The 23535-nt window shown below is 41.7% G+C and overlaps 1 protein-coding gene across 1 annotated transcript in view; it reads right to left on the bottom strand.

Annotated features, from left to right (window-relative positions):
- Nucleotides 1-23535, bottom strand: part of slc30a6 (solute carrier family 30 member 6) — a gene marked incomplete in the record, with an annotated part of 262873 nt that overhangs the window by 15507 nt on the left and 223831 nt on the right. The window contains 4 exon segments of the mRNA XM_038730405.1: nt 7481-7529; nt 12779-12873; nt 15947-15982; nt 19968-20048. Coding sequence (XP_038586333.1) covers nt 7481-7529; nt 12779-12873; nt 15947-15982; nt 19968-20048 — 261 coding nt within the window.

Below are 23535 nucleotides of genomic sequence, written 5' to 3'. Positions count from 1 at the left end.
GCAGAAAAAAGCAATGCACCACCTCATGTGATCTCATGGGGAAGTAAACAAAAAGGAGACACATATGTGGTGCAACAACTCGCTTTAAGTGTCAGTTTTAATATCTGTCAACAATAATATGCTAGCTAACTTTACCCTCAAGGGCTGGATTGTTTACCATTGGTTGGCAACACTGTCAGCTCAGCGTCAACTTCTCTCTCTCATTAGCTGATGTCATCCCTCTCAGAAAGTACTGACTTAATCATCCAGATTTTAACTCATGAATATCAAACATCTTTGAAATTGTTGGAGAACATCTGTACCAAGCAAGGTCCCAGGTTTCTCATCCGATTGTCCGGAGAGGTAAATCAGGGATTAAACGCCCCAAAACTCCTGTAGCCTGAGTCTAGCTTTAATACTAGTGTAGCAGTTTGTTTGAAGATCAAGTAGATTTTAGATGTAAATGGTAAGATTTACCTTCTGAAAATACATAGTGTTTGCAGGGAATTGTACCTTTAAACAATTCATCAAAAACAAAATAGTTTTGTCTTGTTTTTTCCTGTAGTAGTTGTCCGAATGTCAAGAAATCTGTACAGCTGTATCCATTCCATCAATGCTTGTGTGGCTAAAAAGAAAAAGACATCCCCATTCCTGTCTACAACGCCATGATTAACTTCAACCAGGGGATCTGCCATCAATCAATAAGCACAGAGAAGTTAAGCTAAGCCATCTAGTCTTCTAAAAATAGAAATAAGTAATTTAGAATCAAAAGGAAAAGGAGATGGCATTTCTACTTTCTTGAATTGACCTTTTTGCATAAATAAGTGACACAGCTGACACGAGTACAGGCTGAGGGGAAACCAAACCAGCAGACAGCAGCAGTTGACCTCAAACATTCAGCTGATTCCCCAAAACCCTGAACAGAGCCGACCCCGTACACTCTCTGGGTAACACACCCGGCCCGGTGTTCCTGGAACCGATTAACGGGTCAATGAACGCATCTCCGGGCTGATTGGCCCTGTGCTGCATGTCAGATTGAATTTCCAATACAGCTCTGAAGCCGCCGCGGCAGAGAGCGTTGAGCGCTGTCATAAACATGAGGAAGAGCACGTTGGCTGGGTGCCGCAAGGTGCTCGTCATTGGGTAATATTTAAAAACAAAAACACTGACATGGATGTCAGCACGTAATTAATGTCAAAAATGTCAGTCAGGGAGTCACATGTTCGCCACGGGCAGAACTTTCATAAAACTGAGAACAGAGAAGGGGAGATGCAGAAAAAGGAGAGAAAGCGGGGCAACCCTAATTTTTACATGGTTTAGCCCTAAAGAGAAAACTCCTCACACATTATTCCTATAATACCGCCAAGCTCAGTTGTAATTAGTGAATCTGAACCAGAGTCTTGTTAAGCTGGACCGCAGAGACAAACCGAGGTGATGATGTCATCAGAGACAGATCCTACGGCGGCTGCTCAGACGGTGTTACACTGTGTTGCGGGACGTACGAGCTCAGGTTGTGATTCACTGCTGGACGTTCTGTGTTCATATCAAGCCCACAGAGTCAGTCAGGAACACAGAGCCTCGGTCTGGAGTCCCAACACTGAGCAGTGAGTCACGACATTTCAGCCGATGGGCTCCCCTCATCAGATATACGAGACGTTTTTCTTTCCCTGCCGGAATTTTGACTGATGCAGAAAATAACGTTTCATGTTTAGATGCAACCTAACAAACCTGTGACATCTGAAGCTAGATACAGTAGCATTATCCTCCTACTTGTATTCACAGAATGTGGCTTGAAAAAACGTTTATGTAATTAGTCTTGCTAGAATAGACAAGTGACCAAAAGGAATAAACACAACACAACTAAGAAACTAGTGAAGGATAGATCAAGCCAAATACAATCAGGCATTTTTACTTTCAATCCAAGAGAACCCTAAAATTTACTAATTATTGTTGGGGCAATCTCCACAGCACCTGGTTATGTACTAATTCAGACACCATTAGCACAACGGTGGGAAAGAAACTGCCAACTCTGACTGTGGAGAGAAATATTAAGAGCTGAAGGAAAAGTGATGCTGAAAAAATACAAAGAAGGAAAGTAGAGAGAGCTGGGGATGAGATTGACAATCCCAGCGAACTCATAATCCCTCTTGATGCATTGATATAATTTGACATGTGACCTTGTCTGTGTATGTGTGTGTTAATCCAGACACGTTGCAGCCAGAGCGTGACAGATTAAAGCAGAGAGGCAAACAAACACTTGATACTCTGCTCTGTTGGCGCCACACTGGACTGAATGACAGCAAACTGTAACTGAACACTTGATCACGCCCTTAAACAGATTATTTTGCTGGATTTAAACAAATTTTCATTGACGTTATAATGAATTTTATTTAGGAAAAATGTTTGTGCAGCTGTTGGTGTTAGACGTAAATATAAGATTTGTTTGTTTTCTTAAACAAATTCAAGTAAGTAAGTCATGTTTATTTTCAAGTTTTCTTTTGTTGCAATTCAACTGCAATGAAAAAAGTTGAATTATTTGAAGTACATGAGAGTAAATAGAAACCAAGGGTGCCTGACAGGCGGCACACCTGTGCACAGTTGCCTCTATGAAAACCATAAAACACGGCTTGTAAAGCTGTCAGCTAACTAGGTCAATGCTTATAACTTACTTCTAGGGCTGAAATGACTCATCGAGAAACTCGATTACTAAAAAGTTTAATCCACATAACTATATACAGCGCGCTGTTTCGCACGGACAATTATTACTGCCACACAAGGTGCTTATGCTGTGGACAAGTGAAGATGACGTGATTTGATGGCGTAGATGGCGAAATTGAGAAAGAGAGAGAAAATAGTGAGTGACGAAGAAGAGACAGGCCAGAGAAAAAGACAGTAAGTGTCTGGGATTATTTAAGCTAAAAGAAAACAGCAACTCTGTACAGTGTGTCTGCTGTAAAACAGAACCAGCCGACCAAAACAAGATAGTGTTAGCATTTAACGTACATCATGACTGCTAGTTGAGATAAAGGCTAGCAAATGTAATTCACAATTCTAAGCTGTAAATGTAGAAATGTGTGTTTGTTTTTGTTGTTGTTCTCCACCTGGTTAGTGCTTGATGACCCTGGCACCAGGGGCGCAGAGCAAAAGTCTTTCTTATCCGATTACTCGATGAATCGACTGAATAATCTGTACAATACTTGATTACCACAAGGAACGATAACTGCAGCCCTATTTACTTCCACAACATAAAGGCTGTCCTCTAGCTCATCTGCACACGAGCACTGACACAACCGTACAATTTGATACCCTCCAACAAAAGGAACAGAGACATGCGATAAACATCGGGCCGGAACATTATTTCAAACCCTTGAATCCTCATGTGCACGTTTAGCTCAGTCGGTTGAGTGCAGGACTTCAAAATTTGAAGATTGCTAGGGTTATACCAATTTTCAAGACCGGTGACTCCAAGGATTTTAGTAATTACAGGCCAATATCAATTCTCCCGTGTATATCGAAAATTTTAGAAAGACTTGTCTATTTGAGATTATTTAATCACCTGGATGCTAATAATATTTTATACAAACATCAATATGGTTTTCGGAAGCGACACTCTACTGAGCATGCCCTTATTCAACTCGTAAACTATATTTCTTCAGCTCTTGACAATAAAAAATATGCTCTTGGAGTCTTTCTGGACTTGAGTAAAGCATTTGATACGGTCAGTCACAATATCTTGATTGCTAAACTTAGTAGATACGGAGTGAAGGATGTTGCCTTGAGATGGTTTAGAAGCTACTTAGCTAATAGAGAGCAATATGTTTACCTGGAAGGCTATGAATCAATGAAGTCACAAATTAAGATTGGGGTCCCTCAAGGATCAATTTTGGGGCCTCTTTTATTTTTAATTTATATTAATGATATGCCTATGACTTGTACTAAACTCCTCCCAGTTCTATTCGCTGATGATACAAATCTTGTAGCTTCGCACCATGACTTCAATATTCTAATAAAATGGTTAACGAGGAACTATCATATATTATGGAATGGTTTCAATGGAACAAACTTACTCTTAATATAAAAAAATGTAACTTTATGATTTTTTGTAATACTCACAAACATTACCCAATTGAATTATCTAAGATCTTCATAAATAATACTCAAATCGAATTGGTTCAGCATACCAGATTTTAGGAGTCATTATAGATAGTGGTCTTAATTGGTCTAACCATATCAATTTTGTATCTAAGAGGTCAGCTAAAATGTTGGGCATATTGAGGAGGGTTTGTCCTTTGGTTCATTCATCAGCATTTTTAACCTTATATAGTTTTTGTTTCCATTTATTAATTATTGCAACATTGTTTGGGCAGCTACTTATCCTACCCACCTTAAGAAATTATTAGTTATACAGAAAAAATATCTCAGATTTATTTCACATTCAAATAGATACGCTCCTTCGGCCCCTCTTTATAATAAATTTAAAGTTCTCCCTATTGATAAGGTAAATATTTATCAAATATGTTTACTTATGCATAAGTTTATATATAGGAAACAAGATCTACCAGACTCTTTCCAGAATTTGTTTATTCCTATCTCACATGTTCATTCATTTCACACTAGACATAGTAATAATAACTTAGTCTTACCAATCACACGAACTACAAGACATCAATTTAATATTTCTTTTAGAGGTCCTAAGCTCTGGAGTGACTTAAGTCCATCGTTGCGATCAATGTCCTCTTATTCAGCTTTTAAAAAGCATTTGAAGAGTTTACTACTGCTAGCTTGATGCCTTTATGTAGTTTTTTTTTCTAAGTATTGTTGGTTTGTATTGAATTGCTTTCTATCGCTTGTTGTTTATTTTTATTTCATTTTTTTTTTCCTTGTGTGTTCTGTTTTTTGTTGTTGTTCTTTTTTCTTCTACTTTGATGCTTAGTCTGCATATCTCGTGACTTAATATGGGAAAAGGAGTGGAACTCTGTACAAGCCTAGTCTGGCTTCGTTCCCTCCTTGCATTGTTCTGGACTTGTACCAAACGTGCTAAACAAATAAACTAAACTAAACTAAACTTAGCCTACTCGTTCCAACAAAAAAATTATCGGAGTAACTCTTTCGCATTACCCTCAATGCTGACACCCAATAATTCCTGACAACAGCTCAGTCAGCGGTAACGTTGGATCTGCTGACTTCCGTCTGCATTAGCAGAGTTTAATGTTAACAAGTGGGCAGACTGAGTGTTCAAGCTGTGTTAAAGGGTCCCTCACAATACACTTGCAGTATCTGCGAGAAGTCAGGTGACGTACTGTTCAGTTAAGTTCCCGAATGTAAAACAATCGCATATTAATAAAGGTACGTAGAAGCACATAGGTCTAATACATCTTTCCTTCACAGAGGAGGAGCTCGTCTGTAGCATGTTAGGGGTACGTTTGTTCCTTTGAATGTAACCAGGTGTAAATATACAGATGTTATTTACACTTGGCTGAGATCACTGCAATTTATCTACATATATTTACAACTTTTTCCTGATCCAGATAATGACATGTACAGATCCAAATGTTAAAAACAGATGCTTGTTAGCGCCAGATGGAGGTCGGGTCTTATTTTTACCTTTAATGCAAAAGGGAATCCCAAAAGACCTTGTTGTTTAAGACAAACAATTCACTCGGGAGGTCAAACTCTGCTGAATATTAAGCTAAAAAATATAAAACACTTATTTATAGACATGGTAATATGAGACGAGTCAGGATCACGATTCCATAACAATCAGAATCTGCAATTTTTCTTTCTCCGTCATAGTCTTTTTTGTTGTTTTGAAATATCTGTCTCCCTTCTCCCCACTGGCAACTTTCACAGACACACACACACACACGGCTCAGGCCTCTGGCTGGTGAGGCCGACAGAGCAGCAGGCTTTATATAACCCAGTTGGCCCCCAGACCCTGCTGGGGTTAAGTAGGGACAGGCTATTACAACACAGACAGTAACACACACACACACAACCAGATACACACAGGCAAGAAAACACATTACATTGCACACACACACACACACACAGGAAAACGCCCACACACACACACACACGCATGCAGACACACATAGTCAAAAGACTGGAAACTAGGCTGGGACGTCCTGTTCATTTCTGCCCCTCTCAGCCAATCACAGCTCAGCTCTGCTGCACAACTCTCCAGGCTGTCGCCCCGAGTAACCTGCACCAACTGAGCTGCTGACTGTGTGTGTGTGTGTGTGTGTGTGTGTTTACACTTCACCCACTTCAGATGTGGGAATACACAGCGGGATGTAATATTCAGCACAGCAGTCGACGCTGAGCATCAGTCTGCTTGTCAGTCAGTCTGCACGTTAAAACGTAAGAGATGTTAAAGGGAAACTAAAATTATTTTCATACATTACCAACACGTTTTCTCTCTGTGGTTCGGTAAATTAGCCTTACTTTTATTAAAACAGACAACCGTCCTGCCTTGTGTCAACGTTTCAGGGTGGAGGTAGTGGAGGTTTTTCTTTGACACGATTCTGCAGGGAACGGAGAAGGTTTGCAGTTCTTCAGGGAAACATTCACATCGACAGAATTTAAGAGATATTCAATTCTGGCTTCAGCTTCCAACCACAAATATCAGTGTCCACAAACTATGAACCTCCTGCCTACTACCTCACATCTGCAGGGAAGCAACTCGTTTCAGAGTTCCTTCAATAAAACCACCACACTGTGTGAGACTAGTGCATCTGTGTCCGCTGGTTCGAGCACCTCACTGCACTTTCAGCCATATCTCCAAATCAAAAACAGGGTTTATTTTCATCTGAAAACGCCTTTTATTGTGCATGATTTTATACAAACTTCCTCTAAATTCTGCCAGTCATATTTGGTAACTTCATGAATAAAATGAACCACCACGGGGACCTGTCAATCAGGATAGGACTGCGCGGGCTAACAAGGCGTGAACATGTATTTGGTGCGGTCTGTGTTTTCGCCTGCTTACTTACTTAGACTACAATAAAAACAAGAGGTCCACCGACAAAATCTCGACTAAAACAAACAAAAACACTAAAATGTGACTTTTAACCTACTACAATTTCCAGTAAGTCACTAACTAATTTAAAATGATTTTTGAAATTTAACACTGCGTGAATTACGGATGCACTTTGCTAACCAAGCTAGCTAGCGCCACCCGCATATGGTCACTTCTGGTTCCAAAAAACCAGAATGGCGACGGCCACAAACCGATAGGTGACGTCACGGCGGTTACGTCCACTTCTCTTATACAATCCACGATACGGACACATGGATACACAATTTCACACTGTTAGCAAGTGACACACAGGAGTGTGTGTGTGTGTGTGTGTGTGTGTGTTGAGTCAGTGTAATTGGATCCTTCCTGTTCCTACCCGAGACTAAGATCTGCTGATGAAGGAGAGAGAGAGAGAGAAGGACTGAAAAACCCATGGTTGAGGGATGAGAGAGAAAAGGAAAGGAGTGATGAAGACGTTCTTACCTTCGACTCAGATCCGCCACATGTTCCTGAAGCCAACTGCTGCTGGCCGCTGGAGAGAAAGACGACAACGACAGTGAACAAAACAGCTCCCCAGTCTTTTTACGTTTCTACAATCCATCAGTATTAATTCCTCTTGGTTTTCTGCTGTTTTCTGATTTACTTAATAAATAAGAAAACTGGTTTCTGTAACCGGGGATTCCTCAGCAAGATTTCTCCTGCTCACATGTGACTCTGATCTGATGTTTTCATAACAGTGTGAACAGCCCAATCAGATACATGTCAGATTTATCAGACTTCTCCGAGAGAGAAACTCTGACGTCACTATAGAAAGACAACATCACGACTTTGCAATAGCGGGAGCAGCAGTGAACAACACTAACACATACTTTCCAACCCTCCCGGGAAAATTGGGAGTGTTGGAAAGAGTGTTGGGCAAGTTACTCAAGGTGTCGCTAATCTCGACAACCCAGCTATATTCTAACTTAGGACGGGTTTATGCAGCGGTGTTTGTGAGAGAGAGAGAGAGAGAGAGAGAGAAAGAGAGAGAGAGAGAGAGAGAGAGAGAAAGAGAGAGAGAGAGAGGTGCTGCACGAATAGGCCTGTATGTTCCTCAATACAGCTCCTCAATCAAATTTAATTATAAAAAACAGAAAATCAATATGTGGCAGTCAGCGTTATTATCCCATACATACATTTGTGGCGGCGTACAAATAAATCAATGTATGGGAAACACTTCACTACCACCCTCCATGTTTTCTGACTTTTTAACTAACATCATATTCTGACATGTGTTTTTTTTACAAAACTTGCAATGTTTCTTAACGGCACCAGCTGAAATGAAAAATAAAGCAAGTAAATCCCGACTTTTAAACAGCTGTTTTTCTGCACAGGACCTATTCAGTATTTTTACAAAACGTTACGTTAATAGGGCTGCAACTAACGACTATTTTGATAGTCGCTTAATCTATCGCAAAATGACACAATGCCTCTCATTTAGCTATTAGCCTTTAAATTAAACCTGAGGTTGTTTTAGGCATGTGCTAATTAACAATCAAGACAATAAAATAAATACTGCTGTCAAAGATGCATCTTTTAATGAACTTTTCTTCTGCAGCAAAAGACATTTCCACTGAAATTGATTCCACTGAAATTCCACTGAAATCAGTCCTGATAAAAGCAGCTGATCCGCTGTTTAGTGACGGAGCAGCTTTCGCGCCAGAACTAACCTAACTAACAAATCAGAGGCAGAGATGTCTAAAAAATAATAATGCGTGGCCTCTATATTTCCTTCCGTACGACAGCCACATTTAAAAAATAACAGTCAATAAAAAATATCTGATCTGAGCAATAAATCGATAGAGCATTAAGGCTAAATGGATTGAAAGTCTATAAAATATCAGAAAATAGTCAATTATCGCTCGAGGCGAAATCTTCACATTACTTGTTATGTAAGAGCAACGATCCAAAACCCAGAGATACATCACATCTGAGCATCTGGAACCAGAAACTGGTGCCATCTCTGCTTTATAACTTGCTTTATAATAAGTAATCTATTGATCAACACCATTGTTTCAGCTAAAGTTCAGGTTGCTTTCTAATCCAAGAAGACCAAAATAAAACGTGTGTGCTTGTGGAGAACAAGTGTTTCACGTTGGACTATAAATCTGCTATGGTCTGACGTGTCCTGAGGAACAGAGGAGGCGAAAACAGAAACATCTGTCTGCATGAAATATTATCATTTCACAGCTCCTGTACATTTAACGTCAAGGAATCTCACAAGCTGCAGGATGAAGTTATTGGCTATTCTAAACACGTGTGAGCAGGTTTTGCTCAGATCTCAAACTCTCTGACTAAACTCTTTAAACAGAGTCGAGTAGCGAGCTGGCGTCCTCTCCGTCATGAAGAGGGATAAAAATGGTCTTGTTTTTTGTTTTTGTTTTTTTTGGAGGGGGGGGCGCGAACGGATCGGCAGCTCTTCTTTAAGAAAAGATAAGGGCTCCTGCTCCACTGCGCCGCCCCACCTTTAATATTCAACGACACTGCGAGGCCTGGAGGCTTGACGCCGGGTCAAAGGCGCTTCACATCGCATCCTGTTCAGACCTTCGTGTATGGTTGTGTGTGTGTGTGTGTGTGTGTGTGTGTGTGGCAGAGGGAGGGGGGGGTTTGTTTGTTTTGCTAGCAGGGTGAGTCAGTCTAAACAAACATTTTAATAGAGTGACTTATTTATGATCTGTGTACGAGGACAGCGGATGATGTGTACGAGTGTGTGTGCGCTCGCATGTCTCTCTGCACGCCTGGCCCTCTGGCACACTACATTACCACTGTCTGGAACATGGTTGTGTAATGCACTTTTAGTCTCGCTCCGTCAGAGAGAGAGTGTGTGTGTGTGTGTGTGTGTGTGTGTGTGTGTGTGTGTGTGTGTGTGTGTAATGAGTGAGAGATATTGTGTGTTTTGGCAAAGTTAAGTGCCTGTGTGTGTTTATGTGTGTGTTGTTTTATCCCCCTCCCGTCCCAAAATGTCAGATGTTAAGTGATGTTGAGACTGCAAGAGCAGACAGCTGATACACACACACACACACACACACACACACACACACACACACACACACTGACCTCATTCATCAGTAGACCGTTCATACAGCTAGTGAGTCAGCCTGAGAGGAGAGGAGGAAACAGAGGAGAGAAGAGGAGGAGAGATGAGGAGGAAACAGGAGAGAAGAAGAGGAAGAGGAGAGAAGAAGAGGAAACAGAGGAGGGAAGAAGAGGAAACAGAGGAGAGAAGAAGAGGAAACAGAGGAGAGGAGAGGAGGAAACAGAGGAGAGAAGAGGAGGAGAGATGAGGAGGAAACAGGAGAGAAGTGGAGGAAACAGAAGGAAACAGAGGAGAGAAGTGGAGGAAACAGAGGAGAGATGAGGAGGAAACAGAGGAGAGAAGTGGAGGAAACAGAGGAGAGATGAGGAGGAAACAGAGGAGAGATGAGGAGGAAACAGAGGAGAGAAGAGGAGGAAACAGAGGAGAGAAGAGGAGGAAACAGAGGAGAGATGAGGAGGAAACAGAGGAGAGAAGAGGAGGAAACAGAGGAGAGAGAGGAGGAAACAGAGGAGAGAAGAGGAGGAAACAGAGGAGAGGAGAGGAGGAAACAGAGGAGAGAAGAGGAGGAAACAGAGGAGAGAAGAGGAGGAAACAGAGGAGAGAAGAGGAGGAAACAGAAGGAAACAGAGGAGAGAAGTGGAGGAAACAGAGGAGAGAAGAGGAGGAAACAGAGGAGAGAAGAGGAGGAAACAGAGGAGAGAAGAGGAGGAAACAGAGAGAGAAGTGGAGGAAACAGAGGAGAGAAGTGGAGGAGAGAAGTGGATGAAACAGAGGAGAGAAGTGGAGGAGAGAAGTGGATGAAACAGAGGAGAGAAGTGGAGGAGAGAAGAGGAGGAAACAGAGGAGAGAAGAGGAGGAAACAGAGGAGAGAAGAGGAGGAAACAGAGGAGAGAAGTGGAGGAAACAGAGGAGAGAAGAGGAGGAAACAGAGGAGAGAAGAGGAGGAAACAGAGGAGAGAAGTGGAGGAAACAGAGGAGAGAAGAGGAGGAAACAGAGGAGAGAAGAGGAGGAAACAGAGGAGAGAAGAGGAGGAAACAGAGGAGAGAAGTGGAGGAAACAGAGGAGAGAAGAGGAGGAAACAGAGGAGAGAAGTGGAGGAAACAGAGGAGAGAAGAGGAGGAAACAGAGGAGAGAAGTGGAAGAAACAGAGGAGAGAAGAGGAGGAAACAGAGGAGAGAAGTGGAGGAAACAGAGGAGAGAAGAGGAGGAAACGGAGGAGAGAAGTGGAGGAAACAGAGGAGAGAAGAGGATGAAACAGATGAGAGGATGAGAGAAGTGGAGGAAACAGAGGAGGAAACAGGAGGAGAGGAAAGGGAGGAGGAAAAGGAAGAGGAGAGAGGAGGATAAATAGGTAGAGGAAACAAGAAAGGAACACTTCAGGACACCTGCGTTACCATCAGACAGGTGTTCCACACCAGCACCAGTCAAACTCCCCACCTGCTGTTCTTGACTGTTGCAGCACTTTGTCTTTCTTTTTATGTGTCAATCACACAAACAATGTCACGCTTCCTGTGATTAGTTCAAATGGTGTTCACACCAGAAACCAACCGATCCAGAGTTGACTTGAGAGCGGTCCGAGACCACCGCTGCGAGGCGGACCACAGAGCATTTGTGACCAGAGTTCCACCAGCAGACTACCAGGGGCGCAGAGAAATCACTAAAAATATGTCCTCACCTCCAGGAGAGGGGGAAGGCGCACGGATGGAGGCCGACAATAGGCTCTTCTCTGTGGGCACGGGTTTCACCGAGCTCCCCGGTCGTTCACCGACAGCTCACTGACAAGGCTGCTGCAGATGTGTCTGCAGACATTTTTTGTTTATAGGCCTTGTGAGTGAAGGTACTGGCCGATGCAGATTATCTTAAAATGCCAGATATTGGCCAGATTAATCATCTAGCCGATAAATCTATCACTAGTTCCTTAGCCCTTAACACCACTGATCAGTCTATGAGATCATAACTTTGGTCTCCGTGTTTATGATGCTTATTAGGCATTTGGTCGGTTGCCAGATTAGAGGCTGAGGAACAGCGTCATGAAACATCAATGCAATACATGAATAAAGCGTTTAAGTGGAGGGTTGGCTTCCTCCGAATGTCTGTTTTCCAAACTGTGTTTAAGGGCTTTCAATTTCAAGACATGTCCTCTTGGTTTAACTAGCATGTGTGTGTGTTTGACATGCACGTGTGGTTGATGGCCGCAAATGAGTCAATGGAGTTATGGTTGGAGAGGAGATAGTAGAGCGTTACGTTTACATTTTAATCCACCAGCATCAGGCTCCAAGGCAGCAACATATTTTCTGTCCCTCTGTGCTGCAAAAATACCCCAAAAATAATCTTCTGAAAAACACATATTGTCATAAATTCATAAAACTTTGTTTGTTTGGTTTTTCAACTTACTTATTTCTGCAATTAGGAAGGGACTAACCTCTGATCTCACTGCTGCCGTTTGTGAGTTTATCTACCGACAAAACAGTGTGCCGGCATTTCATTTTACTTCAGTAATCCCCCAAAATATAACAAAATCCAAATTGTCCCCGTTCCCCAGTGAGGATTACCAAACCTCAACCACCCAGAGGAGAAACCCAAATCCACCCCGCCGCTTACAAAAACACAGCTGAAAAATCAGGTGCGATGGTGTTCGGTCTGAAGCGAAGCTGCGTGTAACACAGTGGGATGAAGTGGTTCAACTGGGAGGGGTTGAGCGTACCTTCTGAGACGTAGGCGAAGGGTTTGTTCCTCACAGACAGCAGAGTCAACAGGTTGAAGAACAGAGCGACGAACGTCCCGACCAACAGACGACCACTGCAGAGAGGCACAGGGAGTCTGACTGTAAAAAACAAGCTGAAAAACATCTTTAACAAGCAGAGAAATGTTTAACAAACCCAAGAGGCCGTTGGTGGTTCATGTCAGCACTATGGATGGGCCAGTTACTGGTTTCAACGTATCCCGCAGTTTGAAAAAGTCAAGTAACCACCGATCCTTCTCCACAACATTAAGAGCGTCGTTTATTAATATAAAGTTGAACCTTGACCTACTCTTAATGTTTGAGTGTGTTTTTAACTGTTGCCATCGAAATGTTATCAATATGCAATGTTCCTGGCAAATAAAGTAATAATAATATAAAGCCAGGCGCTGAGAGTACAAGTGCACAAAGCACGGCAGGTGTAAAGAGCTGCGCTGATTAAAACTGAAGTGTGAAACGAGTCCAGACGCAGCCATATTGTGTTCTGGTTATGCCAGAGCTCTGACACGTCTCTACTGCGGTTCAAATGTGCACTGGAAGCAGCGCATCTTTGAGCATCTTGTACCTCAGCAGCCAGATTTTGTTCTTATTTGTTCATTTTTGTTGAAGCTTTAAATACGCCTGTTTTGAATTTGAGTCTCTTTCTCTCTCTCAACTATAATTTCCACCGAAGTGAGAAAATTCATCTGGTTTGTCATTTTTTATTTATCTTGTCGATCATAACTTTTACAAACACCAAACAGATATTTAATACAGAGCTCCAAAGCCCGCTCGCAAGCAAACGCAACTGTACTCTTCACCACACTAATCACATGGGACAATCCATTTAAGAGCCTAAAAATTGGTCCAAACAATCAGCGGGAGGCGAAGCGCTGCCCGACGGTGAGAACAATAACTGGACGATAAAGCCCTCCAACTCCACCTCCCTCTAAGAACAGATTAAAGAGGGAGAGAGAAAGAATGTGTGTGTCTGTCTCTCTACCCAGCAGACACCTGTCCCTCTGGTTAGCGGCCGTCTCTCATGCCGTCCAATCACATCCACTCAGAGAAGAACAGTAGAGGCGGGGATGGGGGGGGGGGGGGTAATCTTGTCACAGGAGACGGGTTTAAGTCTCTCTGTGTTTTAGGTTAAAAAAGCCGCCACTAATCTGTTTTATTATGGAGTGATGATAGAGAGAGAGAGAGCGCAAACTACAGAGGAAGAGAGCGACCAAAACAGGTGCTGGGCGAGAGAGGTAAAAGAGCAATGAAAGACAGAGAGAGAGACACGACGTCCAAGACTAACTGATAAACAGAAAGATTTCCTTTCGAATACAAATCAGCCTTCATTTATCAGACTGTCTGCCTGACAGCGACAGTGACAGTGGATAAATAAACAGTGAAAATCAGACTTCTCAATGTTCAAATCCTGCAGTGACAGGACATTTAGGTGATTTGATGCACGGATCTTTCTACAAACTGCTTCCATGTGTCAAGCTGAGGCTGCTGGTTTAACTCTTAAAAGGAAACCTTAACAGTTAAACACATTTTTTACATTGTTCCGCTCAGTACTTCTGTGCAGCAAGTTCACGTTTCGAAGTTTGTTCACGGGTTAAACGAACAAGATGTGTTGATTCTTGACACTGGGAGTCTACATGGGAAGACGTGTTTACATGTGCAGTTGTATGTTTGGGTATCGAGTACAAATTTCATAGAACCTTGGATTCGATAAGACACTCGAGTTTCGGTTTTGCGTATCGGTTCCTAACTTTCTGCATTTTACAGTCCATAAAAGTGTCACTTCAATCGTCGATAGCCGATCCAATCTGTCTTCAACGTGTCGCGCTCTCCCAGCTACAATGACACCCCAGATCCAGCTAACGCTAAGCGTAGCAACGTCTAAAGCTCGGGTACAAAACACAGGTGAGCTGATGTTCACCTTTTATACTGAAGGGAAACGAATGATGTCTACAAAGGATTTCAATAAATATTTTACTGAACCCTCGTGCAGACTACACGACTGTCAGCGTCGGCCGACAGACGTTCACACTACACAACTTGCCGTCTTGAAGTCATTGTGGCGTTTACACTGCGTGACTGATCGGTGACAGGGGGTCACACGCTACACGAGCTGACAGCGGCTGTGTCACCCGGCGCAGGTCTCCAAACCACGTTTTGTTAAGAAAACACACGTGAAATGTGAAACGGGAATGACGCGAACCTACTGACGAAACAGCTGTTGTTTGTTATTATAAAGATAGAAATTATAAAGACAAAGAATCTGTGTGGAATGATGGATCAGCACACGCAGGTAGCAGGTAGGAACGTCTGAGCTACAGAGAGCTGGAGGGGAGTAAAAAGTGTTTTGCAGTGAAAAAGTAGCTGCCAGCTCTCATTGGCTGGATGTGGATGTCGAGTCGGCCGACTCCTCCAGATATGTGGCGTGCTAGTTATCTGGCAGGCGTCGGCGATGTGTCAGAAAGCCGTTGTGATGCGTCGTTTAGTAGTTCACCCATAATGACTGGTGACCGCCGATCAACCGCTGATTTACTCCCGACTTTAGGCTTTAGAGACGAGTCCCCAGAGACGACCTGCTAGTGAAGAGACATATTTTTCATTTTATGGGCAAGGAGGAAGAGGATGAAGTCGTCAAGCACTGAAAAGATTTGTGGTGAAGGGGCCGGAAACAACAGCACACCCTAGTAGTTTTCATGTCAATTTCACTATTTATTTGAGTTTGAGCTGAGAATAAAAATGTCTGCTGTGCGGCTCACCTCAACAACTTTTGGACAAACTTTCTTCCCCCCCCCCATTTTGTTTTACATTTTATAAGCTTTTACATTTGTTGTTTGTTCTCTGACGGAGCTGACGTTACCCTGAGGCGAGAACTCAATCGGCACGTGTTTAATTAACTCTGCTGGTATGGACGCAAATACACCCTGTCAGAGTGTGAAGCTAACAATGAACAGCTGTCAGTCAGTCTGAATGTAATTCTGCTCGTCGCTCCGTCTGACCCAAATGTTCGGGATGTTCTGTTCCGACAACAGCTGGCACTGTGTGTGTTACAGAAGGAGACACAGGAGTATATCATGTTGTGTCTGTTTATTTTAGAGGATGAGGAGGGAATTTGTGTTTGTGTGTGGAAATACTTACGTATGGACCTCAGGCTGCTCCATGAAGCGCTCCACACTGACAAAACAGAAACAAACACATTCAACAACACTGGCCAGGTGGGACTACTCTGAATGTGCGCTAGAGAGAGAGAGAGAGAGAGAGTGAGCATTGAAAGGAATGAAAGGAGACAAGGAGCGAACAAACAGACAGAGAAAACAGGAAATACTTTAACAAGCACACACTCTATCCACACACAAATCCACATGCATGAAAAACGCTAAATGACAAACACACACACACACACGTCTGTCTCCTCCCTCTGTGCTGCTGCCCTACTGAGCAATTCAGGACATGCACTGTACTGCAACCTTACTCTCGTGTGTGTGTGTGTGTGTGTGTGTGGTGTGTGTGTGTGTGTGTGTGTGTGTGTGTGTGTGTGTGTGTGTGCAGTCTCACTCATGCAGGGAAATGGCAAAACAAAGACAACAGCACAAGAGGGAGAGAAAGAAATGTCACTGTTAGTCTGTCTTCGGGGTTTCTGCAGGGTTCAGAAAGTAAAAGAAGAATGAAAACCAGCAGGAACCACAGCCTAGAATCAGTCATTATATTGCATCACATTTTTATCAACTGTGTAACTTATAATAAAATACCAGTTATAAAATATATAATATACAATACAAAGGGTAAATGTTTGCACTTGTATATCTGGTGTAAAATTTTGCATAGCACTGCACAAACTGCCATACTGCACATTTTCCTACATTTTTATATTTAATATTAGTATATTTATTTAAATACAAATCCTCTCCCCCTGTAATATGTTTGCACGACAAAAGTCTGAAGTAATGCAGTTCTATTATTATTTTATATATGTTTATTACATATTTATATATCTTTACATTTATTTATGTAAACTGTAGGTTTATGTCTGGCACCTGATCATCACAGCAAATTCCTCATAAGTCTAAAATACTACTTGGCATTAAAGCTCTTTCTTATTTTGATCATTGATTAACACATTTTCTTTATCCATTCTAGACCCCGGACGTCCCTTTTTATCATATATTATAGCCCATTTCGAACAGTTCAAGCAGAACTAAATAACACTTCATGAAAACATGTCTTCATATTCAAAAATGAGGAATGGAGGTGAAGGCGAGGAACACAACAACAACTTTATTTTAAGGTCTCTATAAGTGGACTCGTCGTTTCTTCAGTCTCTTTTTCTGTGTCGTCCAGGTTGTAAAGTGTGTTGTAGTTACTTTAAACACATTAGTTTAGTTACTTTCACCACCTACAGTCTGATATACCTGTTGATCTGAACTATGTTTGACCTGCCATCCAATCAGAACCCAGTATTTTCTTGTGCCACATTAAGAGTCGGTCAGTTAAGTCTCAGCCAAGCAGCCAAATATATTAATGCGCACACGCACACACACCACATGTGTCTGCACATTAAAGGGTTTGCAGCGTGACGACTTAACCCGAATTCTTGTATGTGTGTGTTTGTGTGTTATTGTTCTGGAAATGTACCCCTCCCTTCCCCGAGATCTGACCGCAAGACAACCCCGCACAGGGCGCCTGAAGGTGTGTGTGTGTTTGTGTCACAATGACAGACACAACCAGGCAGTGACATTCCCACAGCCCTAAAAAATTCAGTAGTTCACACCACACACACACACACACCTCTCCTTTAAGAGTAAACCCATGTCCATCCCTTTAAATTATTATGTGTTCTCAGATGGCGAGAGACAAACAGGTTGTATCACAGAAACACACACACACATTATTGCAATCCACTTGGTTAATAGTGTTTCTTATGTGTGTTATGTCTTTGCACAAGGGTTGGGTTTCAAGTACCGGTTCCAAATTTCCAAGAACCATGGATTCACGTGGGTTTCAGTTCTGCGCATGGGTTCCAAACTTTCTGCATATTTCAGCTCCCGATTGAGCATTTTAAAGTCCGTGAAAGTGTCTCTTATCTGCCAGGACCTATATTTTCCCCCGCTAGTCCAGAGACTCCTTTCATTTTAGCCATGAAGTGGAAGATGAGCAAGGAGGATGAAGAAGAACTGTGGTGAAGGGGTTGGAATCAGAATCACTAAACTGAAACTGATCCCCCAACCTTACTTTGCACATGAAGCTACGGGCTGAACTGCTGTCTCAGAAGGTTTCTAACAGGACAGCTTTGCCAAATTTGTACACAAATATAAATTTTTGACAAGTTAGCGAGAACTGAACACTGAACTATCATATTAGCCCGTGACTGAAACCAACCAAGTTTGTTCAGTCTGATTTTCTGAGGCGTCTGTTAACAATTTGTCTTTTGAGTTTTTGTCAGAACATAAAATTTCTGTGCCTCCTAGAGAATTTGCAATTGTTTTTGATGCTGTTCCTTCAGGTATTAAAAATGCTGCTCTCATCAACTACCAGTGATACTATCCCTCCAACTGCACTGCCATAACTTTATACAAGTAATTCAGATCCTTTTTTGAGTACAAAAACAAATTAATAAATGTATAAGGGAACTGAAACAAATAAATCAGTAAGCCTACCTCTGTATTTTTCTGGAATAATCTGTTCTAATCTAATCTTGTTAATATAGACTGGGAAAAAACATGGCTCTTACCAAGGAATTTTTTTGTCTCTGATAAAGTGCGTGAGGTCTCCCTGAAAATCCTGTTAAATCTGTTATTGCAAGATATATGTCAAATGTTGACCCTTTTTGTTCTTTTAGTCACAACACAGATGAAACACTAACTAATCCTTTTTGGGAATGTACTGTTAGTCAGACTCTTTGGCAGGACCTCAATCTCTTCTTAAATAGAACATTAGATCTTCAACTCAATCTCAAAAAAAGATGGTATACTATTATATTATTTAAACACATAATTTCTGCCAATAAACTGTATGTCATTAATCTCATAATTTTATTAGTAAAATTCCAAATACATGCCAGCAAATCAGAAAACAAACTTCACTGTCTTTATTTCTTATTTAAAATCCTACCTGGACACTTTAAAAATTTTGCACAAATTGTAAAGCTAAAACTAAAGACTTATGTGTTGCTTTTAATTTGTAATTTTTGTAACTTTAAATTATTTTGCCAAACTTGTCCTTTATGTTTATTATGTTGAACTAGGGCTGGACAATAAAACAATAATTATCGCAATATAATGTTTTTCAATTACAAATATTCAATAACTGTTTGATTTTATTCACTTGAATCATACACAAATAAGGACTTAATTTTTTATTAAGATGGTTATTTTGTTGAGGAAAAAGGACAAAGCTTTTACTTAATTTTACTCATGCATGTGTGTTGAAAAAGATTTTATCATAATTGTTTTGAATGTTTTACCTCAGATTTGTGAAGTTTGGCATCAAGTGTGACGAGTTTAAACCACAATTAACCATCAGGTTTCTTCAACTTTCACTCAGTAGCAAACATCTGCCATATCGTCCAGCCCTATGTTGGACTATGCAGAACCTCGAGCCATTACATTGCAATTGTTACTACTGCTTGAATGTAATAATTGTCTTTGTGCAAATAAAAAAATAAGGTGGTATGTTGATAATAGGTTATTATCATTATTATCATTATATTTGGCAATGCAAAATTAAAAACATGCAAACACGTGAAAGACGGAGGGAAATAGATCTAAACGGGTTTGTTAGAGAGATTTCAGGAATGCCCTGGGGTCCAATTACTTCATTGTTTTTTTTAAATTGTTTGATGGCTGAGACTGGAGAAAAAAAACGAGTGGCGCAATGTGGTGAAATTCATAACAAAGGAGAGAAACAACTGGAAGTATTTTGGGTATTGCTTTGGAAATAATAATTAGGTTGTTATGCTGAGTCACCCTAAGAAAATAATTGAAGTTTTAATCGAAAGAGACAGAATTACTGAGACAAAGAGAGACGTAGACAAAAAAAACAAAGTAACAGACAAAGACATTTTATTATTCCGGCTCCAAATGCCGACTAAAGTTACTAAAAATGTAATTTTGGTTTATTATTCAGGTGTGTGTTTGTATGTGTGTTAGGGAGACATACACACCTCTCCTTCAGGATGAACAGGGCTCCCAGCTGGATAAGAACAGTGGAGGCAAAGACTGCCAGAACCTCCAGTCTCTCAAACCTGAAGAGCAAAAGGACACGTCGTCATCCACACTGGGACAAACCATCGGAAAACACTGAAGCCGCTTTTCATCCAAGATCACCAGGACGCCACCAAGCGGGTAGCGACTGGCGGTTCGTAAACAACATCAGGATTGTTTAAACCCCCCCTTTACTGTGCTTCTGTGACATGAGACATCAACATAAAGTTAGAGGTCTGCAATACATATTTTTGCTGAAACTCTAACGCTCGTGCACAAGACACAAAGCCTGACGTAACCTCTTCACCGTGAGAGAAACATTTAACGTACTGAAGTCCAGCCACTAAACTTGATGCCGATAACTGCTGAAGCTCTGTGGAAGCCCAACGACAACAGCTGCCTCCATTCATTCATTCATTCATTCATACAGAGAAGACATTCCCACGTGTAATGTGAACACGTACGTTGAAGGGTTCATGTTGAGCTGTTGTACCACATCCACATGCAGACAACGTGGGCATTTACGCCAGGAATCCACTGACTCCGGCCACAGCACGTTACGGCTGCGCTGCGGTCCACTGGCAGCATCTCAGAAGCATTTCAGCAGCGGGGCGTGTGGCCTGCCGCCATTTGTCCCTTTTGTGCTTCTACTACCTTCACAGCTCTGTGTGACCCCGTTTTGGTTCGTTAACTTCAGGCTGCATTTCCCACAAGGAGCATTTCAGAATCAGAGCGTTTTGCCGGCCTGATTTTGCTGATGCATTTTGTGCTTCTACTGTGATTAAGTAGGCTATATAGTTGAATTATTTCTTTTATTATTTCTTTTTTTAACTGTGTTTATTGTTGTTTTACAATCAGGAATCTCCACAGGGTATTTTATTTTGAAAATTGAGCGGATTCTCTATGCCGTTCTGTGTCTGACTTCCTGCCTGGTTCATCTGCTCTGCGCTGCTTGACGCGGCAAAAACAGATCTGCTTCCTATTCTCTGCGGATCGGAGAGCCGATTCAGGGACGCTTCAGGGTCGCGTCTGGTCTGGACTCAAAAGCATCAACTCAAAAGCAGCCGTAACGCGCCGTAGTCGGAGTCAGTGGATTTAAGGATTTATATTAATGAGATCAAAACTAACCAAGTTTGACCAAAAAAAATATAATAATATTACCTTAAAATAAGATGTTTTTCAACTACTGACATCAAAAATAAACCTGCAAGCTAAAGTTTGTCGACTTCGGGACAGGATGCCCGAGCAGAAACATTAAACAGAATCTGACCCCCCCACACCCCCCTTTAATCAAGAAAAAATTAGTTCACAAATTAAGTCCACAATTACTTCCATAAACGTCTGAGACAACTCTATGAGAAAGCCAACATCGAGCTGATGCGCGGCTGCAATAACCGTTGCTGACCTTGTGACCCGACCTCATCAAAAGGTCACGGGGTTGATCCCGCTGCAGGCTGTCTCGGATGAGCCGCTTTGTCTCAGTGAGTGGTCTGCTAGGCTTATGGGGGTTAAACAGGATACTACTGACTGTCACTGATCTAATGGACTGACAGGAGGCCCCATCCACAGCAGCATAAAACCACTACGCTATGGATTAACGCAAAGAGACGTGACCACATTACGTGCAGAGGTTGACCCGAGGACACACAAATAGTAAACAAATCTATGCAGGTAAAGCAACAGGACAGTGAGGCTGCAATTTAAACACAGTTTTAGGTATTTTCGAATAGTACAGTTGATTAATCTTTGCAGTTTCAGATGCTCAAGTAGCACAAAGCTAGTCTAAAAACTGTGCCTGGCAGGTTAGGCTCATTAATCCATAATGCACCAAGCTATTTCTTTAACTGTGGTAACCTTGTTATCCTCTGAGGACAAAATAATTAAATAATGCATTACTAATACCACATGACGTATACGGTAAAGCTGGGAGACCAAAAAATGTAATCTGGACAAATCTTTCAAGTTTAAAGGTTGATTTTTGCTCCCGAGCAAAGGTCGAAGAAACCAGATGGTCGGAACAAACACTTGATGCCAAACAAGTGGATCATTTAACAAATCTGAGGTAGAAGATTCAAAACTAAACTAAATATGCACGAGGAAAATTAAGTACATTTTTTTCAGTAACTTTTTCCACAACAAAATAAATATCTTAAAAGAAAGATTAAGTTAATTTGTTCCTGATTCAAAGATTATATCTCAATAATTATTGATTTATTACCCAGCACTAACCTACGGCATCCCTCCCGCTGTGAGCGTGCGGACTACATCACTTTGTTGAAAGCCTGAGCAACACACCAAACATCCGTTACACTCCAGCATTTAAGAAAAAGGTTTCAGAATGGCGGTTCCGGGGACTTCATGGGGATTATCACAGAATCTCGCGTGATCTAATGTGACTTCAGACATAAAACAAACATGGAGGCCGAGTGCCGTCGTCAGCTGGTTGACCTTGTGTGTGCTGAAGAAAAACGGTGGATGAACTCGAGGCTGAGAATCATCATGGTTTAAACAATTTATTGTGAGTACACAACATCTGGTTGGTGGCGGTTCCCGGGTATAGCGCTCTCATTGGCTATTGTGTTCCATCGCTGTTTAATGAAACATGTTTAGTATTTATGATTCAAAATAGAAGAGCCTCCGATCCAGTCGGTGACCTTGAGACTTTGCACCTCAACACTACAGGATCATTTAGGCAGTTAATCTGTTCCAACGAGCCTCAGATCAGCAACACGCCTGAGATTGTCACGAGGTGCGAATCGGACCCAAAATCAGCCCAAATAACCTCAAGGCGTGAAAGTGATCTGCTGGAGCAAACATGAGATGCTGCTTCCTTAGATTTAGTTTTGGTCCCCTAATGCGACGACTGACGCTGCTAAATTTGTTGTTTGTTTTTGTCTGCTGATTTACAATAACAGAAAGTTGAAAAAGGTGTGAAATTATTTTCTTTACTCTTCTGCAACAATTAATGAAACACAAACAGAGCAGAACAGGAAAATCTTCTCCGGTGGTTATAGAAATTAATTACACTGACCACATCTCATTAAAGGTGGTATTCATCATGTTTAGTTTGGGTAGTTAAAGAAGAATTCGCTGAATCTAACTCGCAACACTACTACGAACGAACGAAGGCTTACAGAAAAAGCGAGAGAGGTTTAGGAGTTTATCTTAATGCTTAAATAAAGCTGCAGGTTTGAGGCCGTGTGCAGGAACACACACACACACACAGGCATTATGAGAGCCAAGTGAGGCCGAAAAGCAGATTTCGATCACTACTCTTACACACCTCAAGGTCAGAGGTCACCTGTCAGCAGCAAATACAGTGTTTGGCAAGTTCACTGACAAACACACACACACACCAAAGGAGGTGTAGAGTTGGGCGACGCTTGTGTGTTTATGAGCTGTCGAGATGATCCAGACAACAGTAACGGCGCCCGATGCTGCAGCTGTGTTTCCAGTGTGTGTGTGGTTAAGGGACAGCAGTGAATTAGGGAACATATACAAACACAGATTGACACAGACAATCAGCGA

The sequence above is a fragment of the Micropterus salmoides genome, unplaced genomic scaffold (assembly GCF_014851395.1).
Source record: "Micropterus salmoides isolate LMB-PRFRI ecotype aquatic unplaced genomic scaffold, ASM1485139v1 Ms_hic_scaffold_2, whole genome shotgun sequence".
Taxonomy (NCBI): domain Eukaryota; kingdom Metazoa; phylum Chordata; class Actinopteri; order Centrarchiformes; family Centrarchidae; genus Micropterus; species Micropterus salmoides.
This window is presented reverse-complemented; position numbering and strand designations above follow the sequence as displayed.